Raw genomic sequence first — 22128 nt, 5'->3', positions numbered from 1 at the left:
GTGGGCTCTATCGCGAGACTTGCTTATGCTGCCTTTACCGGTTGTTGGAAATGTTGCTACTCACTTGATTTCTTCATACAGCTTATTTCTAAATGGCCCTTAATATTATCGTGTGTGTAGTTACCCAATTTGTCTGTACAAAACAGTCTTTACAGTGCAACCTACAGCAAGTTATAACATCCCTTAAATCTCAGATGGAAGGAAGGAAAGTGCAGCAACATCAAATATCAAGTATATCAAAACCAATTCTATTATTCTTGGTAGAAAGCTTGCTGGACAACACAGATGCTTTGGTTTGGTTGAACCAATCCGCATTATCAATGTAGAAGTAAAAAGAAATCAGTGCATAAATTATAAAACGACTTCATTTAATTTCTTGCTAGAACCAAACAAGCTCAACATATTTGTGTAAGAGAATGTTATGTTGATGGGGTTTGTTACATTTGCCGAGAAGATAATTATTTCACAAGTTTAATTTCTAAATTCTGGCTTGATTAAAATAGTGACAAAGTTAATACTCAATTAATATACCTCAGTATGGTTCATTTAAGTCAAATGCGCACATGTACTGTACCAATATCCTGTTCATGAGTCAACTGAACATACAAGCATGCTTTGTTTTAAATACATTTTGTAAACACTTTTTTGTATATATTAAAGATATGTTTCCTGTACATACAAATTAATTTGCTATAGTATATTAATTGCAGGGAGTGCTTTCCTATTTGTACCCCTATAATTACAACAGGTTTTTTTCAGGAAATTTGAAGTTTCACAGCAATAGTAATAGCCTACTATTAATATTATTGATAACAACACTGCATTGATCTTTTTAAGATGTCCGTCAATCCTCTCAACCCATTCTGTAAAAACCCTTTTTGGGCATTGTCCCTATGTAAACTGATCATGAAGACAAGTCCAAATGTGTGATTGATAGGCTGAGATTTAGTGGAGAGTTATCCAGCATGGCTTTCATAAAAGCTGAAATAAACTTGACCAAATAATATTTCATGTCCACTTTTCTAAAACTCCCCTTTTTAGTTATTTAAAGGCCTACTGTACATTATACTGTACACAATGCATACTCTGCATCCAGTCTTTCTACATAGACTACAGTATGTTATAAACATGCAAATCATATTAATATAGTTATTTTATCAATGTTACATTGGTTTCCCATTATGTATGATAATATGTATTATGCATAATACAAATGTATCCCTAAATATATTTTGCACATACTCACTCACTTTAATCTGGAATTTCAGGTTTTTAAATTTAAAAAGCAAAATTTATATCCGAGTCAGTAATGTTCCCAGGGACACCAAAAGCAATACTGCAGAGTACGTTTGATAACCGATTTATTTTCAACCAAAAGCCAACTTCGCCCCAGACCTCTAAAGTGGAGATGGACAAGGAGCATTGAATGCAGCACGTCAACTGAACAGAAAGTGCCCAAATATCTTAATAAAATTAGAAAGTGCCCAAATAGCTTAATACCAATTTTACCACATTTTATCTTGAGATCCAAAATGTTCAAAAACACCGTTTCACCAAGAATCACTGATTTTATGACTCAAAATTCAACAACCACTTCACAGGCACTGTTAAGACGAAAATTGCTTCACACAAGGGTCCTACCAACTTCTCTGTCCATAGGAATGACGTCGGTGGAAGGATAATCAGCTGATTCTGAGCGATGAAATTAACCAAAATAACACGGTTTTATCAGTGAAAAGACGGTTAACATCTACCGACAATTGAGGGTATTCTGGTCTGACATTGTTGACATGCTTTGTTTGGGTAAGCATAGATCGTAAAGCTTCTGTATCGCGCTATTACATGGCGGTATTTATGCTAAGTCAGAGGAACCTAACGTTACTCAGCTAACGTCTAGGCCTGTTTTGTTGCTTTGTTCGTTTTTGTTGTTGTTATTGTCCTCGTCGAAGGGCGTTCGTAACAACTATCGCTATGGAGCGGCTTAGTTGTGATTCATATTTGAGCCATGTTTTTACTGTATGGATGGAATGAATCGTTAACGTTGCAGCTAGCGTTAGCAAGCTAGCCGCCTGTTACCACACAAGAAGCACAGTTAGCGGCTGGTGCTGCTGTGCTCCTGAAGCAGCCAGATAATAGTTAAAACATCAGATGTGAAGTAATGTTAAATTCGTTTAATATATTAATTATTTCGTTGGTAGCGCAGAAAGCTAATAGATGATGTTGGACTAAGAACATAAAAGAGGAAAATTACAAAAACATTATATTATACTTGATGGCCAAAATTGAGACAGTAAATCTTTGTTTAGGCTAGGTTAGCTACTTGGATTCAATGGGGCTCAGTCTGTAGAAATATGATCGATGTGTAATAAACAACCTATTTAGCATTTTTGCTATTTTTTTTCATTCACAAATTAAACAATCAAGAAAAATAATTAAATTCTCAAAGTAAATATTCAAGCAAAAATGTTCAACATTTTCTGGTTGTAGCTTTTCAGTTGTAAGGATTTGCTGCTTTTCTCACATCATTGTTAATTCATTTTTTTAAGGTTGTGGACTGTTAGCTGGACAAAACGAACAATATGAAGGCATCACTTTGAGCTCTGGAAAACTATGTTAGGCATTTTTCACTATTTTCTGACATTTTTTGTAGTAAAATTGATCAGTTAGTTTATAGTTAGTTCCTAGTTTAATTTAACTGTAATTATGATGTGTGATACTTTAAAAGCCCAATTTTCAAATGATGTAAAGCATCTTTTTTGCCACTATAGTCACATCACTGTAAAGTATGCATGCGCTACATTCCAGTTGCAGACAGTACATTAATGCAGAGTACACATTGTCTACCTTTTGAAAGCTTACAGTCTGTGCACTCAATGAATGTGTGGACTGTAGACTGGTAGAAAGGAGCCTATGCACCTATAGGCGTTTTTTCACACCAGCCGTTTGACTTATCATAGGAGGAAAAGCACAGCTGTTACTAATAATATTAACAACAGCTCTGTTCTATCTAATACCCCTGTAACCCTTGACAGCGAGCCATCATACAATACCAGGACCCTGAAACTGAAGCAGCTAAATGGAATTCAGTCATTAGTTTTTGTACTGTTGACATTTTCTACTGTGACATGTCAAAATATCCTGTGTGATATGTAAATTCATTAAAACGGAAAATGCTAACTGTGATATATTAAATAAGGCCCCCACATTCATTTTACCCCTAAGTATGAGTGCAGAAGTTGTGTGACCTTTTTTAACAAGTGTCGGCTAACTATTTCCTCATTTGCCTTCCACAGACCATAATCATGGACAAGATTTTGGAAGGCCTTGTGAGCTCCGATCACTCTGTTCCAGTGAAGAGGGCCATTGTGAAGAAAGTAGTGGAAGCAGCAGAGAAAGCGGTGACAGAAGAGCAGTGTCAGGCATTGTTTACTCTCACCACCCGCCTCATCTTGCTTGGTGAAGATGCCTTTCAGAGACAGATCGGCTTCCAGGTTTTGGAAGCCTACGCACGTTACCACCGCCCAGAGTTTGAGCATTTCTTCAGTAAAGACTTTGTCCTCAGTCTTCTCCAGCAGGGCTATGGCCAGCTGGACCGCAAAGACCCAGCCATAATAGACTACATTCACTGCTGCCTGCGGCTGCTCATCAGCTGTCCCTCGGTGCTCGAGATCTTCAGTGTGATTCAGGTGGAGGTTTTAAGGATGGTGTGTGAACGTCCGGAGCCTGCTCTTTGTGCCCACCTGAGCACTTTGCTGTCAGACTTTGTGCAGTGCATCCCGAGGGATAAGTCGGGCGTTTTGTTCTGCCAGCAGCTGGTGAGGACCATCAGTTACTTCCACTGCTTTGTCAGCCAAGAACGGGAGCTGAGAGAGTATGTAGGTCAGGTGACTAAGGTTAGCACACTGCTGCAAAACATCTGGAAGGCTGATCCAGCCACACTGCTTCCATCACTGCAAGAAGTGTTTGCCATTATCTCTTCCACAGGTGAGACTCCTTCCTTCCTTTCCAAAAGTATCTTATTTCATACTTGAGCACAAACAACCTTCATGGTAAGTTTTTGGGACACGTGAAATTAAATATTGAAATTATTTATTGGGAATAACCCCTTGAGATGAGCCATCTCGTTTGCAAGGGGGTCCTCAATTAGGTACAGATGTCCTGAAGAAGCTTAATATATGAACAAATTTGGATTTTATTCATAGATTTATAAGTCTCTGCCTACCAGTAATGAAAAAAATAGTATAACTGGCAGCATTGACCCATGACTTATACCTCTGCCTCTATAAATATTGGCATTAATACCAGGGTTGTTAGCACATGATTAAGCACCCGGGAACAGTTACCGTGGTTCATTTTGGGGGTTTTTAGGGTCCTGCCAATAGCTTACTATGATCCCTTGGCTTAGTTTTCTCATTTGTATAGGTTGGATTTTCATCCAACAATATCCAGTATTATTAGCACACTGATTATGTTCAGATATTTAACCTCATTTTACACGCTTGTCAGTGCAAGCAATGGCATCCACAGATTTAAGGAGTGCATTTTCTTAAAGGGCAATATTGAAAAGCATTAGCTGTGAAGATGTAGTTGAGTTCAGAATATTTCACGCTGCAGTTCTTTTGTTGATGGTTAATTGTAGGGATGTCCTGAGCCTACTGTGCAGTGTTGCGAGTGACTGAGCTGTGGAGCAGCACAAAATAAACAAACAGCAGGCAGCAGTTTCAATGAAATAGCCACACTGACAGTATGCATCAGTGAGCGATGTGAGCAGAGCCGCTTTGGGTTAGAAGGTCACTCTGCCTCTATTTCAGTGACATTTTTCAGGTGATCTGGTGTTGAAATCCTGTCCCAACAACAGATCCACAGATATTACACACTATAACATTAACATCAACACTACAGAACACTATGAATACTATTGCTGTAAAAGCAATTAAGATGCATATTAATTTTAAAGTAAAGTAAGTGTGCTTAAAATATAATCTGCAATAAAAAGAAACTTTGTGAACCTTGGAATATTTGAAATCAACAACAACAGTGCTGTCTAATTTTTGAGGCTTTAGTTTGTGGTGGTGTTTGCTCTGCATTATATCACAAGGTGTTTCGGTCACGGTTGTAGAATTTAACATTTGTACTCCACTTGCTGTCCACTGACACAAAAAGAAAATGTGAGATTGTGTAATTATGTGCCATTTCCACATGGATTCATTTTTTGCAGACCCCTCCTTTGACCCATCCATTTCTCTGGCCAGTCTGGTTCAGCACATCCCCGTCCAGATGATCACAGTGCTTATCAAGAGTCTCACCACAGACCACAATGTCAAAGATGCAAGCATGACTAAAGCACTCTGCAGGTTACCTCTCACATCTAATCATCCAAGATGAATCTCAGCACAAGTTTACCACGTTTATGCACGTTATTTACACTCCACCTACTTCTCTCTATCTAGGATGATTGACTGGCTTTCTTGGCCTCTGGCCCAACATGTTGATACCTGGGTCATTGCTCTGCTGAAAGGACTGGCTGCAGTCCAAAAGTTCACTATCCTCATCGACGTCACTCTTCTTAAGATTGAACTGGTTTGTAGTGAGAACTCATTTTGATTGATTATGGAGCTCAGGAAGAAGCCAGACAGACATTGTATGCATTTTTTTAAAGCTACACAAATGTTAAAATGCAGTTATAGTTAAGCTGGATCGTAGCAATGTTTCTTAAAGATATTTTAGCCAGAAATGGTAAAAAGACACACCTGAATTATTGAAACAATTCCCCAGTTTGTGTGAATGTATTAATGACAAAAAGATCTTTTTATTTACCTATAGGTATTCAGTCGTCTGTGGTACCCCATTGTGCGGCAGGGGGCGCTAGCTGTGCTCTCCCACATGCTGCTGAGTTTCCAGCACTCTCCTGAGGCCTTCCATTTGGTATGGGATCTCCTGCCTCCCTCCTCACACAGCCCATTTCCCTCTCATATGGCCACTTTATTGGTTTTCTCATTTTCTGCTCTTCTGGCTTAAATATCGTCAAAGCTGCATAGACTTCTTTTCCCAGAACACCAGGCTTGTCGCCGCTCTCCCTCTAATGATGTGTGAGCCACTTAAAGGAGAATTCCGGTCGATTTCAACACGTAGCTCTGTTGTTTGTAAATTTGGAGTGCTGTCAGTAGCAAGAAAAACTAAAACAATCGGTGCTACCTACACCGTGTTATCCTCCTGCTAGCAATAGCACCAAACAGGCTTAAACAGGGCATGTTTTAAACTTGTTTTTAGCCTCTTAACATGTTCAAAATGTCATTAAAAGTGCCTACCCATGTGAAGTGATTCCTTCCGAGGGAACACAGTGAATCTGACCGCAGTAGATAGGAAAGAAATGCATACAAGTTCTGCTATTTCAGCCCTGTTTAGTTCTGGTGTTGAGATGGCAGTTGAGTGCTTAGGGACCGTCTACAAACTACAACATAGAAAAGAGATACAACAAAAATATGTAGGCTATTAATTTAATGATTAAATAAGGTAGTGTCTCCAAACTTACCTCAATTATAACTTGTCTTTTGCTAGTTGTACTACAGCACTTACTTTAAAAAAAATAAACCTATGCCTATTTTTGAAAATATGTTGGCATCTCTTTTTGGTGTTGTAGTTTGTAGATGGTCCCGAAGCACTCCTTGCGGTATCAACACCAGAACTAAACAGAGCTGAATTAGCAGAACTTGTATGCATTTCTTTCACATCTACTGCAGTCAGATTCACTGTGTTCCCTCGGAAGGAATCACTTCACATGGGTAGGCACTTTTAATGACATTTTGAACATGTTAAGAGGCTAAAAACAAGTTTAAAACGTGCCCTGTTTAAGCCTGTTTGGTGCTATTGCTAGCAGGAGGATAACACGGTGTAGGCAGCACTGATCATTTTAATTTTTTTTTCTGTTCTTCATTTTGCTACTGACAGCACTCCAAATTTAAAAACAACAGAGCTACGTGTTGGAATCAACCGGAATTCTCCTTTAAATGCCGAGCAATGGCCATTGAGTTGGCCAATTTCATTAGTATCTAAAAACAGTAATAGTCTCAAAAATACGGAGCAAATGAGACTGAACCCTCTTTGGGGTTCCTGATGTGCAACTATCACCATGCTACATATTTGTATGATTAAAATTAGTAGTACCTTCCAGCATTACGGCGTCCTCAACAGTTTTCTCTTATCTTTATCCCTCACCGTCCCAGGTTGTTCCGCATGTGGTGCATCTCGTCCAGTCATTGAGGACAGATGGTCTCCCCACCAGCAAAGCGTTCTTGCTGCAGTTCACTGAGCTTATACACTGCATGATGTACCAGTACTCCGGCTTCCCTGACCTCTATGACCACATACTAGAGACCATCAAGGTAAAAGAGCATACTATGAATGTTCTCATAAATATATATATTCAAGAAAATGTTTATCACCACCTACCTCAGAAGGTCTTTTTTTAACATTGCATAAAAAAATCAAAAGCTTTAAGACTTGACTAGTAAGTGTAATCTCTAGCCAACCATTTCAATTTGTTTTCTCAGGATCTCCCAAAACCTGGAGAAGACAAGATCAAGCTGGTGTTGAATCAAAGTGCCTGGACGTCCCAGTCCAACTCATTTGCCTCAGGTCCTCTGAGGCAAGTTGGGAAGTCTGAGACCGGTAAGACTGGCCTGGTCAACCTGGGGAACACCTGCTTCATGAACAGCATCATCCAGACCCTCTTCATGGCCACAGAGTAAGTTGTGTATGCACACATACAGACTTGTTGCATTTTTATATTTGTATACTTAAACATAAGGCATAAATATGGACAGTCTGAGTGTAGTTAACCTTTTTGTTTTGTTTTTCTCAGTTTCAGGCGGCATGTTTTATCATTACATATAAATGGTTCCAACACACTAATGAAAAAGCTCCAGCTGCTCTTTGCTTTCCTTGCACACACTCAGGTTAGTGTTGTCCTGTGTAGTAGATATAACAGAACATTATTACTGATGACAACAACAATTGATGACACAACGACTCTGTGGTGCATGTCTGTATCCTGCAGAGGGCAGCATATGCTCCAAAAAACTTCTTAGAAGCGTCTCGGCCTCCCTGGTTCAATGCCGGCTCTCAGCAGGACTGTTCAGAGTACCTCAGATTTCTTCTAGACAGGTACAGTCGCACAAATGAATCCTAATAGCATTGTGTGAAGTTAGTGTGTCAATAGCAACACAAATTTGCTTTTTCTATATTGTTTCCCTTTGCCAAATGAATGAAATCAGGCAAAATAATATGTTAGTGTGTCTTTTGTGTGTCACTTAATGCATAATGGAAACAGTTTAATAAAAGAGCCTTTGCTCTTAAGAACACGTATAAAGCATTGAGTGTAACTGTGGCTTACTGATGTAAACTGTAATTTCTTTAGAACTAGATGATGAGAAAGAATATACAGTATGTGGTACACTTTCACAGCACTGGCACAAATTAAAATCAATGTACTGCTGTATTTTCTCCTCTAATGTTGAGTGCTCCTTGTCTCTTGACCTCAAGGTTACATGAAGAGGAGAAAACACTTCAAGTCCTGGAATCAGTTAAGCCAAAGGTCCCCCCCCCTGTTGACTCAAGCAGCAAAGACCCAACAGGTCAGACTTCTCCGGAGGATGGCGAAGAGTCATATTTGACTCCAGCAGAGAACAAACCTGAGAATGACGGGAGGACTTTGACAGAGAGGATGTTTGGTGGGAAGCTGATCACAGGTATTCGCTGTATGCAGTGCAACTGCATCTCTGAGAAAGAGGAGCCTTTTACAGACCTCTCTTTGGCCTTCTGTCCTTCTGCCACCTCTCAGGGCAGCCCTCAACCTGAAGGGCCCTCCGAGGAACCCAAGGTTCTCTGTCAGGGATCTGTCAATGGCGGCAGTGAAATTCCTGAGCCAGGCTTGGCCAAAGCCCCAGCTAGCAATGTCCATTTTGTGCCAGTGACAAATGAGCCTCCTCTCTCTGTGCCTGACCTGGTGAACTATTTCCTGGCTCCAGAGATCCTGGACGAAGAGAATGCCTATTTCTGTGAGAAGTGTAGCTCCCTCCAGCGGGCAGAGCGGACCATGAAAGTGGTGTCAGCACCGGAATACTTGATCCTCACCCTGCTGCGGTTCTCATATGATGCCAAATGCCATGTCCGGAGAAAGATTCTGGACAATGTCACCATCCCGCCACTCATGAGACTTCCAGTACATGCCCCTTCAATGCCTAAACAATGTTCCTCTACTACCTCTTCTCCTCTGCAAGTGGATTCTCCTGAGAGCAGTGAGAATCTGGCCAAGAAGCTCAAACCATCTCAAAAAGATGAGGAGGAAGAGGAGGAGGAGAGGATAGATGGAGCAGAGCAGATAAATGGAAGTGGAGAAATGGCAGTCCACTCAGTGCCATATGTCCTCAGCTCAGTGGTGATGCATTCTGGTATGTCGTCCGAGAGTGGCCACTACTATTCTTACGGGCGCAACATTAATGGCGCAGATGGAACACAGCATCCAGCCAACCACTTTGCCCTCAAGGAGGATTTGGGAAATGGACAGGCCGAGTGTAGCCTCTCCACTTGCTCAGCTCTCTCAATTCCACCTGAAAAAGGAGACACACAACCTAATAGTGGCCAGGAGGCAGGGGATTGGCTGCTGTTCAATGATAGCAGAGTGACATTCACATGCTTCCAATCAGTGCAAAACATTACAAATCGCTTCCCCAAGGACACAGCTTATGTGCTGATGTACAGGAAACAGGAGCTACCAGGGCAGAACATAAATGGCGGACTGATGGCAAATGGATTGAGATTGAGTACTGAGCCTCCCCTGCAGAAAGAACTACTGGATGCTATTATCAAGGACAACAAGCTGTATTTACAGGTATGTGGGGGTGAACAAAAAAAAACACACTTCTCCCACATACAGTCATTGTGTTACCCATTTGAAATCGCTCCCTATAAATGCTAGCCAAGTGTGAAGTGATTAGCATTAGAGCAAGTATTTAATCTGCTGCTAAGAGGTTCGTTGGATATTTTGGGTGAAACACTGTGCTTATTTTTCATGCTTCAAATGCATTTGACGCATAACTTCATTACCACTAACTCCTCTAAGCGTGAGGTTATTATGAAAGTCGAGGGCTGTACAAGATTCTCTCGGGTGGAAAGAAGCTGAGGGAAAACAGACTGTACTTTTACAGATGACTAAGAGCCTGCAGACTATAGGATTTCTTTTGACTGAGCTTAAAGTCAAGTCTGAGCTGTCCTGTTATAAGACATGAGGTGTAATTTCACAAGTCATTGAACTGTGGTGTGTAGAGTTGACTTTCCAGCACACTTGTATACGTGACTAAAGTAAATCACCTCTAGAGGGTGCTATAATAATGTTAAGTGACAACACTGAATCACTGTCAATCATATTGACGTGTTAGCTATATATTTTAATCCTGTTTACACATAAAATAATCAAACATTTCTCTTTACTCCATGCTGCTAATAGGAACAGGAGCTCAACGCTCGGACCCAGGCTCTCCAGGCTCCTTCATCCTCCTGCTCATTCAGGCCCAACGGTTCAGATGACAATAACCCACCAGGGAGCTGCGGCCCATCTGGGGGAGGGGGAGGGGGAGGGGGCTTCAATACCATTAGTAGACTGGTCTTCTGAAAGAATAAATGCTGCAGGAAATCCAGATGAACTGGCACTAAAGGGCATCCTGAACTGATCATACCGTAGATGTGCTTATAACCTTATGAAAAGAGCACTGCAATTATTTACACACACACACACACACACACACACACACAGAGCATCTGCGTGATCCTAGATTTGACTTTGTTTTGACTAAAATAGTTTTATACCACTGTTTCAGTCATTTGGTAGTATTTGATTTGTTTAGATTCTTTTTTGTGATCTCAACATTGTAATCTACCATTAATCTTCCAAATTTCATAACTGGAGGTGGATAATACTTATTGGTGCAAATGTATTATCTCCCTTAAATGACATAGTAAAATAACGATCCACTTTTGCATATATTGATAAATATGTGAAACTGGTTGAGTCTAGAAAGTGCTCATATTATCTGGCTTGTCCGAGTGTTTATAATATTACCTCACACACAAACATATGCACATACATGCATGTGCAGTGCACAGTACAGAAAAAAAAGCATTTAACTAAGATAAACAGACTTTTTTTTTTTTTTTGGATTTGTCACAGTTCTGAACATACAGCTCACAACCTTTGTTTACTTTTCCGATTTGCATGCAGCTTTTCTTCATGAGCTGTGGAGTTTGGTTTTCATGATATTTGAATCTTGTTCAATGTGTGGTTTGCTGTGTTTTACAGGTTTCATATCCCATGCAATAAATGTACATAGTATGACTTAAATACATAATATTCAGAATAATCATGGAATACAAAACTATATATGGAAAATTGAATACTTGGGTAATCTCCGAGATAAAGGCATTTTCAATATGAATATTTAATGCTGTCCTCCCACGAATTGGTAGTGTCATTTACAGAGAACTATATTACAATTGTTTAAACATATTGACATCTGTTTGGCAGCATATTTTAATGTATTCCTCTGATTTGATCATTCAGGGAGACTTTTGTGTTCATGCTGATTTAATGTGCCTTTTGATATTTAATGCAGATTTTTAAAGAGGAATTTGTCAGGATGCACACCTCAGCTGTACTGTGTTTATATTCATAATGGCTTCATTTGTCCCTGCAGTAAAAACAACCCAGTATTTTTTGTATTGTCTTACTTGACCTAAAATAACCTGTCTGGTTAAGTTATTTAAAGTGGTATGTTGGCAAAGGGGTGGGCGGGACTAAATTATAAATGTAACGCCAAACATGACGATACAAAGAAATGATGAAGATGAAAGGAAATTAATAAATTCTTAATTGAGTGAAGGCAAGACAAAAAACCCGATGGTTTTCTGGAAACTTTAAATAATTGCTTTGGAAATGAGCAAAACACCAAAGTAATGAGTGTGTTGGTATGCTCAAGCAATGACCAGCATACCTCAAATTCTGCATGACCTTACTTGTCACATTTCCACTGCAGAGAATATATTGAACACTAGGAACCATCTTTGGTTTCGTGATACATCTTGATTTTTTTGGTTTGGATAGATCACCTCCTGTACATCATTTACATATACTCTCATCACCAGTGCCAGTTTTCTTCTGGGAGCTAGATCTAAGTCTGGCAAGTTGGATTTTTATTAATTAAATGCATTCAAAATGAAAATGGTTAAATGTTAAATTTAAGTTATTGATACTGCGAACCTCAACAATTCCACTCTAAAACATGTCGATTTTTAGTATGTAAGCGATTTTGTTGATTAAAAAAAAATACAGAACTGTTCATTGTTGCATTATTCATCAAAACAAGCACATGTATCATGTTTTTGCTTTGATTGCAAACATATCTTTGCACAAATGGAAGTGAGTATTAAAGCAATGACTGAAAAAGGAACTGGGAAATCACATGCAATCATACATATGGGATACTTACTATTCCCAGGGGCATAGGACAAAATGAGTTGTAATGTCACAATAGCAAATGTGTCATTTATCACTAATTAGCAATTGATATGGTAATGCACTGCAGCAGCACTAAAGCTTTCAAAGGGCATTTGGGAAAAACATGAAAGATTCTCAATTATTAATCAACCAAACCATTACACTTTTCTCCTCACTTGTTGAAATGTTAACTCTTGGGAATGGTATGCTATTATATCTTCTCTTTTAATCTGATGTCATATTGGGATTTTATCATTCAGAAAAATGTTATAGGATTTATAGTTACATTAAGTAAGTATGTACAATATTCTTTTGGCATGTACTGACAGTAAATAAGGCCTGGTCTATTCATCTAATGTGGCTACAAATGAGTTGAGCACTGCGACTCAGATGTCCTCAGTTGAACACATTGATACTGTGTGAAGCCCACATAAACGAATGATGTGCGCACCTGTAAAGCACAGCAACAAGAGCACAACCTCTAAGACATACCAATTTCATGAAAGCTGATGCACCAGAAACATGGCACATAAGCTATTTGATGCTGCAATAGTAGAGCTATGGTGCCATGAAAAATAATGAGTTGGAGTACAGAGGCTCCTAAAAGATGCTATGTACAATGGCAAAGTCATTAATCATAGACTAACAGAGAACATCCTTTGGGGAAAGTGTTTACCATAACAATAGCATTCCAATAAGATTCCTCAGATACCATTCTGAGTTCACAGGGAACACCCCTTTGCTAGTGGATTAGACTAGTTGTGGATGTTATGTTGAGTCCAGTATATTGATCAGATATGGTAAACTAGATCAATATCAACCTTATAAATCGAATTTTTTTTCTTAGCACTGTGGTGTTGTACAGTAGCATAAAACACTATTGATCTAGCTATCTTAGAAAAATGTTCAAATAAAACAATCATATGCTGACCAAATGTAGGCCTATCTCAGATATAAATGTGTAGTTATGTTTAGTTGAAAAGACACAACATATTTGATACTATAAAACATACTCTATGTACAATTCCCTTTTAGTAAAAAATCCTTTATGCCACAGAAGATAAATGCCTACAAGAATATGTAAAGGAGTGCACGGTCCTTCTACTATTCTGCTAATATAACATGGTTTTTATGGCGAGTTTTCTTTAGGGAATAAACACGCATTATGGATAGTGTAGTTTACACGTGTAATGCTTTCTTGGGACCTCTCGGTTCACAATGAGGTGGGACCTTTCTTTGTCTTTTCTGCAACTGTCTGAGGCCACTTTTTATATTCACCCATAGGTGCATATGGCTTTATTACATCGTGTTTCATGTATCAAACCGCCCTACAGTCATTTGTTGTATTTTGGGACGGAACCAGTGATTGTTGAACTACACGTCCCATGATTTAAGCTCTACAGTTTTCCCTGCACGCCGCCGCCTCCCCATTTCGTCTTCTAAAGTAGTATTAAAGCGAGCAGAGCTATAAGAATGAGACATCCGGTAGTAACGTTCAAAACAAACCCCACAATGACGGACATCACGTTGATGGATCATGTTGAAGGAATAGGTTGTGTTGTGTGTTGTGCGTCGTAAACAATATATATTTGTTTTTGTTTTGTTTTAATGAAACGTCCATCTTACTAATTAGCAATACTAGTCATAATTCTGAAAATGATGAACAAATGAGCATATATAGTTAGCTGCCAGATATGAACAAACAGAGACTAAAATAGCAAATTTACAACTACTAGGCTACTTATTTAACCTAAAACTGTACGATAATTATTCTATTTATTCTAGGCTATTCGATAGCCGTCGAAACGTTGTGGTCAAGATAAACATTTATTTCGAAGGAATCCCTAAACATCCGGTCTGTTGCCGTAAGCTTGACACTGCCATGTTCCAGAGGAGGGTGAGTTCAGGGAAAGACGGAGCCACCCTGTCAATCACAATTAAGGAACCATGGGAGTAAACTGGTGAGGAAGCTCGGCGGAACCACTGTGTTTACCGTGAAGATTGTTTTAATTTGCGCAGAAACTACAACTATGCACCGGTACACTGTGGGACATTTACATCTGATCTCGCCAACTGGGAATCGCTCCACTTTGACGGGAATTAGCATGAGGCGTTACATATAACAACAAAAACTTAGCGACTCTCATTTGCCTCCGCCTATTTTTTTTGCCCCCACAGCGTTCCAGTTTGAACAAAATACACAAGTCATCGTTGATATTTGTACAAAAGGCGGTGCCGCGGACGGTTTTAACTCCAAGCTCAGGATATACCAGCTTATTTGACTACAATTCGTAAAAAAATCTGGTCTTGTCTGTGAGTCGACTTTCGAAGGAGTGACGGTATTTATCGCTCTCAAAAACACAAAAATACTACACTTTAACTTTTTATATTTCAACTTCACAGTTTGAGCTTTGTGTCAACGTTTTCTTTTTTTCAGGTACAAGAAGACACTCCCAAAAACAAACGAAGCCAGACGGCAATCTCCTCTCCAACTTCCAAGGAGAGCAAGAAAGGAGCAGATATGAGTGGGGGAGATGTAGTGTGCTCAGGGTGGCTGAGAAAGTCTCCTCCTGAAAAAAAGTTGAGACGTTACGTAAGTGCACTTTATATCCTATTTGTTACATTGTAATAAAATAACCCATAACACAAAAAATGCCAGCTGTTCCTTGGACACTTTTCATGTGCACTGTTGTGGGCAGTGACAGACATGTGTAGGCCTCATCTTGTGTGCATTTCAACAAATACGTTTTACCATTTTCTGAACCTGAAAGGTTGCGTGACTTCTCTAAGCTCAGTTTGCCTTGTAGTCCCCTACAGTTTGAGTGGCTTTACCATGAGCAAAGTCACTCTTACTACCGGTATTGTTTTGCTCAAGGGCACTTCAACAGGGCACGTTGTTGTTTTTTTGGGACAAACCTACTACCATACAGCGATCCAATCTCACAGCATAACCTCAGAGCATTTGATTTTGTTGGACTTATAACACAATCCATTGATTACCTTGGGAAGCAATGCTTGTGCAGTCACAGTCAGTACCTGTGTCATAGGTGGGAGATGTTCATGCCACAGGTTAAATGATTTCGAAACAACTGCGGAATATATGAAAGGATGATCACTTTCCTGCACATTTCAAAAAGTTGTCAAATGTGCATAATGAAGTGTTAGAGTAGTTGTGTAGTTGGGTATATATAATTCACAGTTCGGTTCGGTTTTGGGGGTCATGGTTTGCGGTTAAGTTCAGTATGGCATTGTCAATTTCAACATGATTTTTTATGTATTTATTACAGTGAGCTGTCACTGTTTAGTGTGCAACCTTCTCCTTATTTGTTGTTCGCTTGGACAAAAACTGTCATCGCTGACAGCAGCGCTGATACAAAAGCAAATAGCTTCAGTAGCACATGTTAGCTGTCAAGTCTACATGCTTTCCTTGTGGATCAGTGGATATCTCTGTTATTGATATTAGAATTACAAGGCCCGCAAATACAGAGGAGGGATGTTTTCGCAGGAAACCACAGGTCCAATGGAGTGTTTTTTTCTGAAAGCAATAAAACTAAAATCTAGCCACAAAGACAGGATTTTCACAGGGCTTTCTCACATTCATAACAGTAGTGTCTGTTTAATTAGTTCACTACCTAATTGTAAGCATCTTTCTTGTGTTAGAGTATGCCTTTATGGGTGATAATCACTCACAGCTTCATAATACTGACGGAAGTTGACATTTATCATTTGTTGGAAGAATCAACCATTTTTTGTGTCAGAGGTTCAGTATGTTGTGATGAGAACTTAACGTTCCCTCATCAGGACGTTCTCATTTCTGCATCACTTGAGATAATCTCCGAAAGCAAGCGTTGACTATGATGTCACAAAATTGTTGTTTCTCAATAGAGTACTTAATTGTTCTCAAGGGGATATGGTAACTAGCTACACCAGATTTATAAGCATTTTTTGGACACAGTAGAATAGCCAGGAGGCCGTATCCCACAGTATGTTTGGAGGGGCATGGGAACTGCTCTGATGCTGGTTTTATAGAGAAGATTTAGATTGGTTTACGGTTGATCAGCAAATTACAAAGCTGTTTGTTTTTATAATTTTGGCCAACAACTATGGTCTTTTGTTCTAACAGCTTTTTATTGTTGAGAATTTCTGCATTATGAATTAAGGGTTAGCCATTAAATGCTAATAAGTTAAATATGGGACACATGGGAAGCCACTTTTTAGCGGTTTTAGATACCCACACCACCCCCATCCCATTCCCTTTTATAACTAGATTGTTAGGTTTATCATAACAGGTGGTGATGCACATATTAACAAAGAGTTCTGCAGTGGCCCAATTCGTTTGTCTACATACGGTGAACATATACATTATATGTTACCTTTAGCACCTTGTAAAGCAGAAGTAAAGTCACAAACATGTATGTTCACATTTCAAAAATTCCTCTTTTGGCAATCCCATGAGCTGCCCGAAATGAAATTGAATCTAAAAGTATGTATTAACAAAACAGTGAGTGGTTGGGGCCAGGTTCCCTGTGCTTGGTCACATGAAGCTATGTAATCCACGAAAGTGCTGACTATCCTTTTTTTGGCAGATGACAAATTGTTCAACTGTTTACAGTCTATGTAGCAACTCACCACCAGCTGTTTGGGTTGATGCCCCAAAATAAATAGAGAAGTTGATTCTTTTTAAAAAATAGAAATCATGCCAGTGCTAATGAAGCATTGTGGCTTCAGGCTGGTGAGGATTAGTGGGATAATTTTAGGGCTGAATATAGGAATTGTTTTGGTCTTTGAATGTAAGTTGTGTTGTGTATTTGCAATTGGTGGAAATCATATGATGGGGCCTGCTGGCAAAGTTAGGATGACTTGTGATTACCGCTCTGAATATCAGCCATAGTAAAATCTTGTGGTTCTGTCAGATGATGCTATCTTCATGTCACAGGTACATAGACTGAATCAGATTCTCTCGGTAATGTCTCTTGAGATTAAGACCACTACAGTTTCCTATCCTATGAGTTAGTTAACTGGATTCACCTGGAATCCCTTCAGCTTCAGCTCTCTCGGGGAGGAGAAGGTAGTGATGGCAAAGTTCTGTTTGGCGACACGTAGAGCACTCTGTGTTGTTAGGGTAAACATTTGGTGGTAGGTTTAGTGACTGAATTGAATGAAAGAAACAACAGGAATAGAAGAGAACACATTACAATAGTATATGAACACGCCACCGCCTTCAGCTCTCTTTTATAAGCCCCATCTCCAGGCTGAGCAGCAGCAGACTAGAAGCCAGGGGCCCCTGCTTACCTGATTAACCACTCAGGGCAAAGTTTGCGCCTGTGGCTCTGCTGCTGATTGGTGGAGCTCAAAGGTGAAAGCAGTTCAGCCGTGCAGCAGACCTGCTTGCGTCTGCGCAGCCCCAACCATCATGGGATTAACACAAGCTAGAAAATGTTGCCTCTATCTATTTATTACCCACGAAGTACGTATGAGGAGGCAATATTCAAAACCTCCCAATTTTGGTTACTCTAACCTGATGTTGACCAATCAGGTGAGCTTTTTATTGAAGAGGATCAGCGTTTCACATTTTTTTGTTTTGTTTCACTTTCTATCCATTCCGAGTGACAGATCGACCGACCACGGTCGTTTTTCTTCCGTCTCTTAAACAACTCAATTAACATTCAATAAACAGAATGTGTGCAGTATTTACAGTGCAGCCTTTGTTTGTTTTTTTTAAAAGATTATTTTTGGGCCTTTTCCCGCCTTTATTCGATAGTACAGCTAGGTGAGAAAGGGTAGAGAGAGGGGAAGACATGCAGGAAATTGTCACAGGTCGGATTCGAACCCTGGAACTCTGCGTCAAGGCATAAACCTCTCAGTATATGTGCGCCTGCGCTACCCACTGACCCAACCCGGCCACAGATTAATTCATTGTTACAGTAAGAATTTTCTGTGAAAACCACAATTGCCTTTTTTAGGACTTTTCCCAGCCAGAGTTTGTCAAAACTGAATCCTCTGTGGTTTTCCATTTCATTGAGCACTGCATTTTTTTCCATCTGGTTCTCCATTTCCACTTTCATTTCTCTTATCTTTCAATCTGTGAATTTCTGACTGGTATCTTCACGACATCTGCAGTGGGTTATCAGAGGGACCTAAGGAGAAGCAGGGATGAAGTTGCAAGGATGTTTTCAGCACCACTCTGTTAGGAGAAAGTGTGCATGTCACAATACATTGCCTCATGATATATAAAAAATAACTTATGTGTAATTCAGAAGAAAACTGAAACAGGATTAACAGTTAATTCGATTGATGGCATGTCTACAAAGGACAAAAAATACACATTATCTCGTATCTTGGTGGCAGCAGTACACAGCAATAATTAAAGGAATATGAACCACAGACTTACCGATACTGATATTAAAGGCATACTATGTAACTTCCCCTCTTCGGTCCCCCTACAGGTTGTCTCATTGGAAGTATTGCCGCGCGAGCTATAGTTCCAATGAGGCAACCTGTAGGGGGACCGAAGAGGGAAACGTTACATAGTATGCCTTAAGGTTGGCCCACTAACCCCATTTTGTCAATGTTGGTACTAGGGCTGAAACGATTCCTCGAATAACTCGAATAATTCTATTACAAAAAATCCTCGAAGCAAAATTTTTTGCCTCGAAGCTTCGTTAAATCAATGTAATTACGGTTGTATGGCTCACTGGGTTTCCGCACGGAGGATAATTACTATCGCACACAACAGGTTGACACTTCTGTGGACACAAGACCGTTTATATGCTGTCTATGCACGAGACTGACGGCCCAGATTACAAATGAACGAAGACGAAAATAGCAAGGGTCTAAGAGAAGAGACAGGCGAGAGAAAGTTTGGGATCATTTTAAGCTGCAAACATGCTACTACATCATCTTTGTAGAAAACATCCAGTCTATTCATCCATTCCACGGAGCGAACCCGACACAAGGTAGCTAACTACCGTCTGCTGCTCTCGTCCACCGCGCTGTTTTACACAACTAGCCTACAGCATGCTACTCTGCAAATAGCGATGTTTTACCAACAAGCTAAAACAAAAGCTGTCGGTTTGCAGTCTAACTGTTTATTAGTTTGCTACTAATCTTTGGAAACTTAGCTGCTGCCGGAGACAAACCGGCTCCTCCCCCCAGCATGGCCACGGTGAATGACGTCATCATGCCGGTGATGTCTGCATTCTTTAGTCTTTCTCCTCACTGTGTATTAGCCTTCTTAAAATGTGTCCCCCAGAACAGTGTAGTTGAATAGCCCTGCTGTAAGCTTTGTACAGTCACATTTACCCTCTGGTTAGTGAACAGCTCTTTTGCATATCCAGTGCAAAGAGCCAGAGGCAAGAAGGGGAAGGAGGTGAAAAATATTATCATTTGGGCCACCAAAAATGTACTTGGAATTTAGCAATAAAAAATGTTTAAAAAAAAATAAATGGTTTCCTTTTTTTTTAGTACACAGCAATAATAAATATTTACTATTGCTGTTTACTAAGTATTTCTTATGCGATTACTTGATTAATCGATGGAATAATCGGTAGAATACTCGATTACAAAAATAATCGATAGCTGCAGCCCTAGTTGGTACGGTATGTTTACAAGTGTTCCCCAGCTATCGCTTAAATACTGAAATACCAATTCATCATAGTGAAATGCTTTTATTTGCTCCTGCATTTATTCTCCATCTTAGTTTATTACAAAGAAGCGTGCAACACAATGAGGACTAATACTTATGTTTGAATAGTTTGGTATATGTAAAACATAATGTTTCCGTTGATCAGTGCATGGTTTTCAGGAAGCCCTGGTTTAAAAAAAAAAAAAAATATTTTTTAAGTTTATCATCACTTCATCAACATCATCAGTTCTTTAAACCCACTGCACATAGCTATATGGACCATTATAGTCCCTGTATAGTCCATTGGCATGTACCCACTACAAACAGATAAGGATTTTGTTGTACACTTCGTCCAGCCCTTAATAGGGCCTCAGTGCTGGAGCACAAGGCTGCTGGGTAGAGCGGAAGAAGGAAAATGTTGAACCCTGAAGGTCCTCCTCTGATGGCTGTAAAGGGACACTGAGGACATACTCCACGCTGATCTTGAGTCCTCTCAGCTGAGGGAAAATACATTTACAGTATACACCACTGTGGCCATAAGCCAATACTTCTGTCTGTGGCTCACTGGGAACAATTGTCAGAGTAAAGAGAAATATGTATGCAACAAATATCACAGGGCGGTCAAACGAAAACAAAGCCATAGCTCTCCGATTAAGTATAGGATTCATTAAATCTGCTTAGCAAGTGGAACAGAGAACAAACACTCACTTTCTGTTAAACCCCCACCCACATGCTTGAAGAAACAAACAAACAAGCAAACTGAACAGGATGCAACAGAGGGGTACTGTGCAGCATTAGCCTCTTAGGCTAACAAAGAAAAATTACTGGACCGTGTCCCGGCCGCCACAGCGACTCGGCTCTCCATTTGGAGCGAGCAGACTACTGTTGTGTGATCTGCCACAGCTTGAAAATGGATTGCATGTGCCATTAATTATTTAATGTCCATTACAAACAAATAGCCATTAAATATTCATATCGGTGCTACTACAATAGTTATCCTTACCGGCCCACTTTTATCCCAGACACAGGCTACCGTCATTGTGTTATACATAGGTGTATCAGTTCCATCGTAGTCAAATTGGTAACCAGCATGGTTTCAAAGTTGCGCTGTAAGGACTCACAAACATGGGGATAATCCGATCAGTAGATTTCATCTTACAGCTGTTTGATTGTCAAAGTAATCATTTTATAGGCAGAGTTTTGATTGAACGCACTGAGAATGTTTTTTTTTTTTCTCTTCAGTTGTTGAAATATTTTACGAACCAAACTGGTGTTTAGGCCTTTGTTTCAAAACACAATAGAGGTGAACATGATTATGTCTTGGTTTTCTTCTAGATATTTATAGAGCATAGTAAGCCTGAAATCATGTTGTTGCATCACAAAGGAAAACACAGCCACAAAAACAAAACGGCCAGTAAGAGCAAAGCCCTCTGAAAGTTGGCAGTGCATAGCATTTTTGTGACACATGGTGAATATGTCACCAGTGTGCAGCCTCACATACGTGAGATTATGTTTGAACTGTGTAATGAACATCAGACGTATCTCTATTTTACAGTATTCTTGATTATACAGTATGTGTGTTATCCATCTTTATGTGACAGCAGTTTTGAGAGTCTTGAAAACAATTACACACCTATATATATACACCAATCACTCAGGGGGGGGCATCCAGTAAAGATAGATAGACCAAATGTATCTATTTTGGATATCTCATTGTCTCTCTGTGGTCCTTCCAGCATTATTTTGTAGTCCCAGAAATCTTTGTATAAACAACGCATATGCACAAATACCATGCATATGCCATTTCACACACAAACTGGTATTTATAAAAGAAGCATGTGTGGTGAGAATCTGTGCACCTCACGCATACTTCAGACCAGGTGTGAAATGATAAGCGGAGAGATTAAATTAAATATAAAGTAAGAGACATAGTCTTATAATAAAACATTGTTTGATG

The 22128-nt window shown here is 39.6% G+C and overlaps 2 protein-coding genes across 8 annotated transcripts in view; both read left to right on the top strand.

Moving 5' to 3' along the window:
- Positions 1-1647: 1647 nt before the first annotated feature.
- On the top strand, positions 1648-12389 carry usp38 (ubiquitin specific peptidase 38). 2 transcript variants are annotated; one of them, XM_078262561.1, is made up of 12 exons: positions 1648-1803; positions 2547-2612; positions 3294-3984; positions 5219-5354; positions 5451-5580; positions 5824-5925; positions 7224-7382; positions 7551-7744; positions 7862-7955; positions 8057-8163; positions 8542-9889; positions 10505-12389. In XM_078262561.1, exons 3-12 carry the CDS (start codon positions 3303-3305, stop codon positions 10667-10669), a joined length of 3117 nt encoding a protein of 1038 aa, XP_078118687.1. In that variant the 5' UTR covers positions 1648-1803; positions 2547-2612; positions 3294-3302; the 3' UTR covers positions 10670-12389. The 2 variants fall into 2 exon arrangements, with proteins under 2 accessions (XP_078118687.1, XP_078118678.1); XM_078262552.1 differs by lacking the exon at positions 2547-2612.
- A 2037-nt stretch (positions 12390-14426) lies between these two features.
- gab1 (GRB2-associated binding protein 1) overlaps positions 14427-22128 on the top strand; it is a 55124-nt gene continuing 47422 nt past the window's right edge. For 2 of the 6 annotated variants that reach the window (XM_078262514.1, XM_078262531.1), the window contains exons 1-2: positions 14445-14886; positions 14985-15140. In XM_078262514.1, coding sequence (XP_078118640.1) covers positions 15069-15140 — 72 coding nt within the window. In that variant the 5' untranslated portion in view covers positions 14445-14886; positions 14985-15068. Of the gene's footprint in view, positions 14887-14984; positions 15141-22128 lie in introns of all 6 variants that reach the window. The other 4 variants (XM_078262522.1, XM_078262495.1, XM_078262504.1 and 1 more) reach the window with 3 other exon arrangements.

Source organism: Sander vitreus, chromosome 2 (genome assembly GCF_031162955.1).
Source record: "Sander vitreus isolate 19-12246 chromosome 2, sanVit1, whole genome shotgun sequence".
NCBI lineage: Eukaryota > Metazoa > Chordata > Actinopteri > Perciformes > Percidae > Sander > Sander vitreus.
Note: the sequence above shows the minus strand (reverse complement) of the source record. Positions and strands in the feature narration are given on the sequence as shown.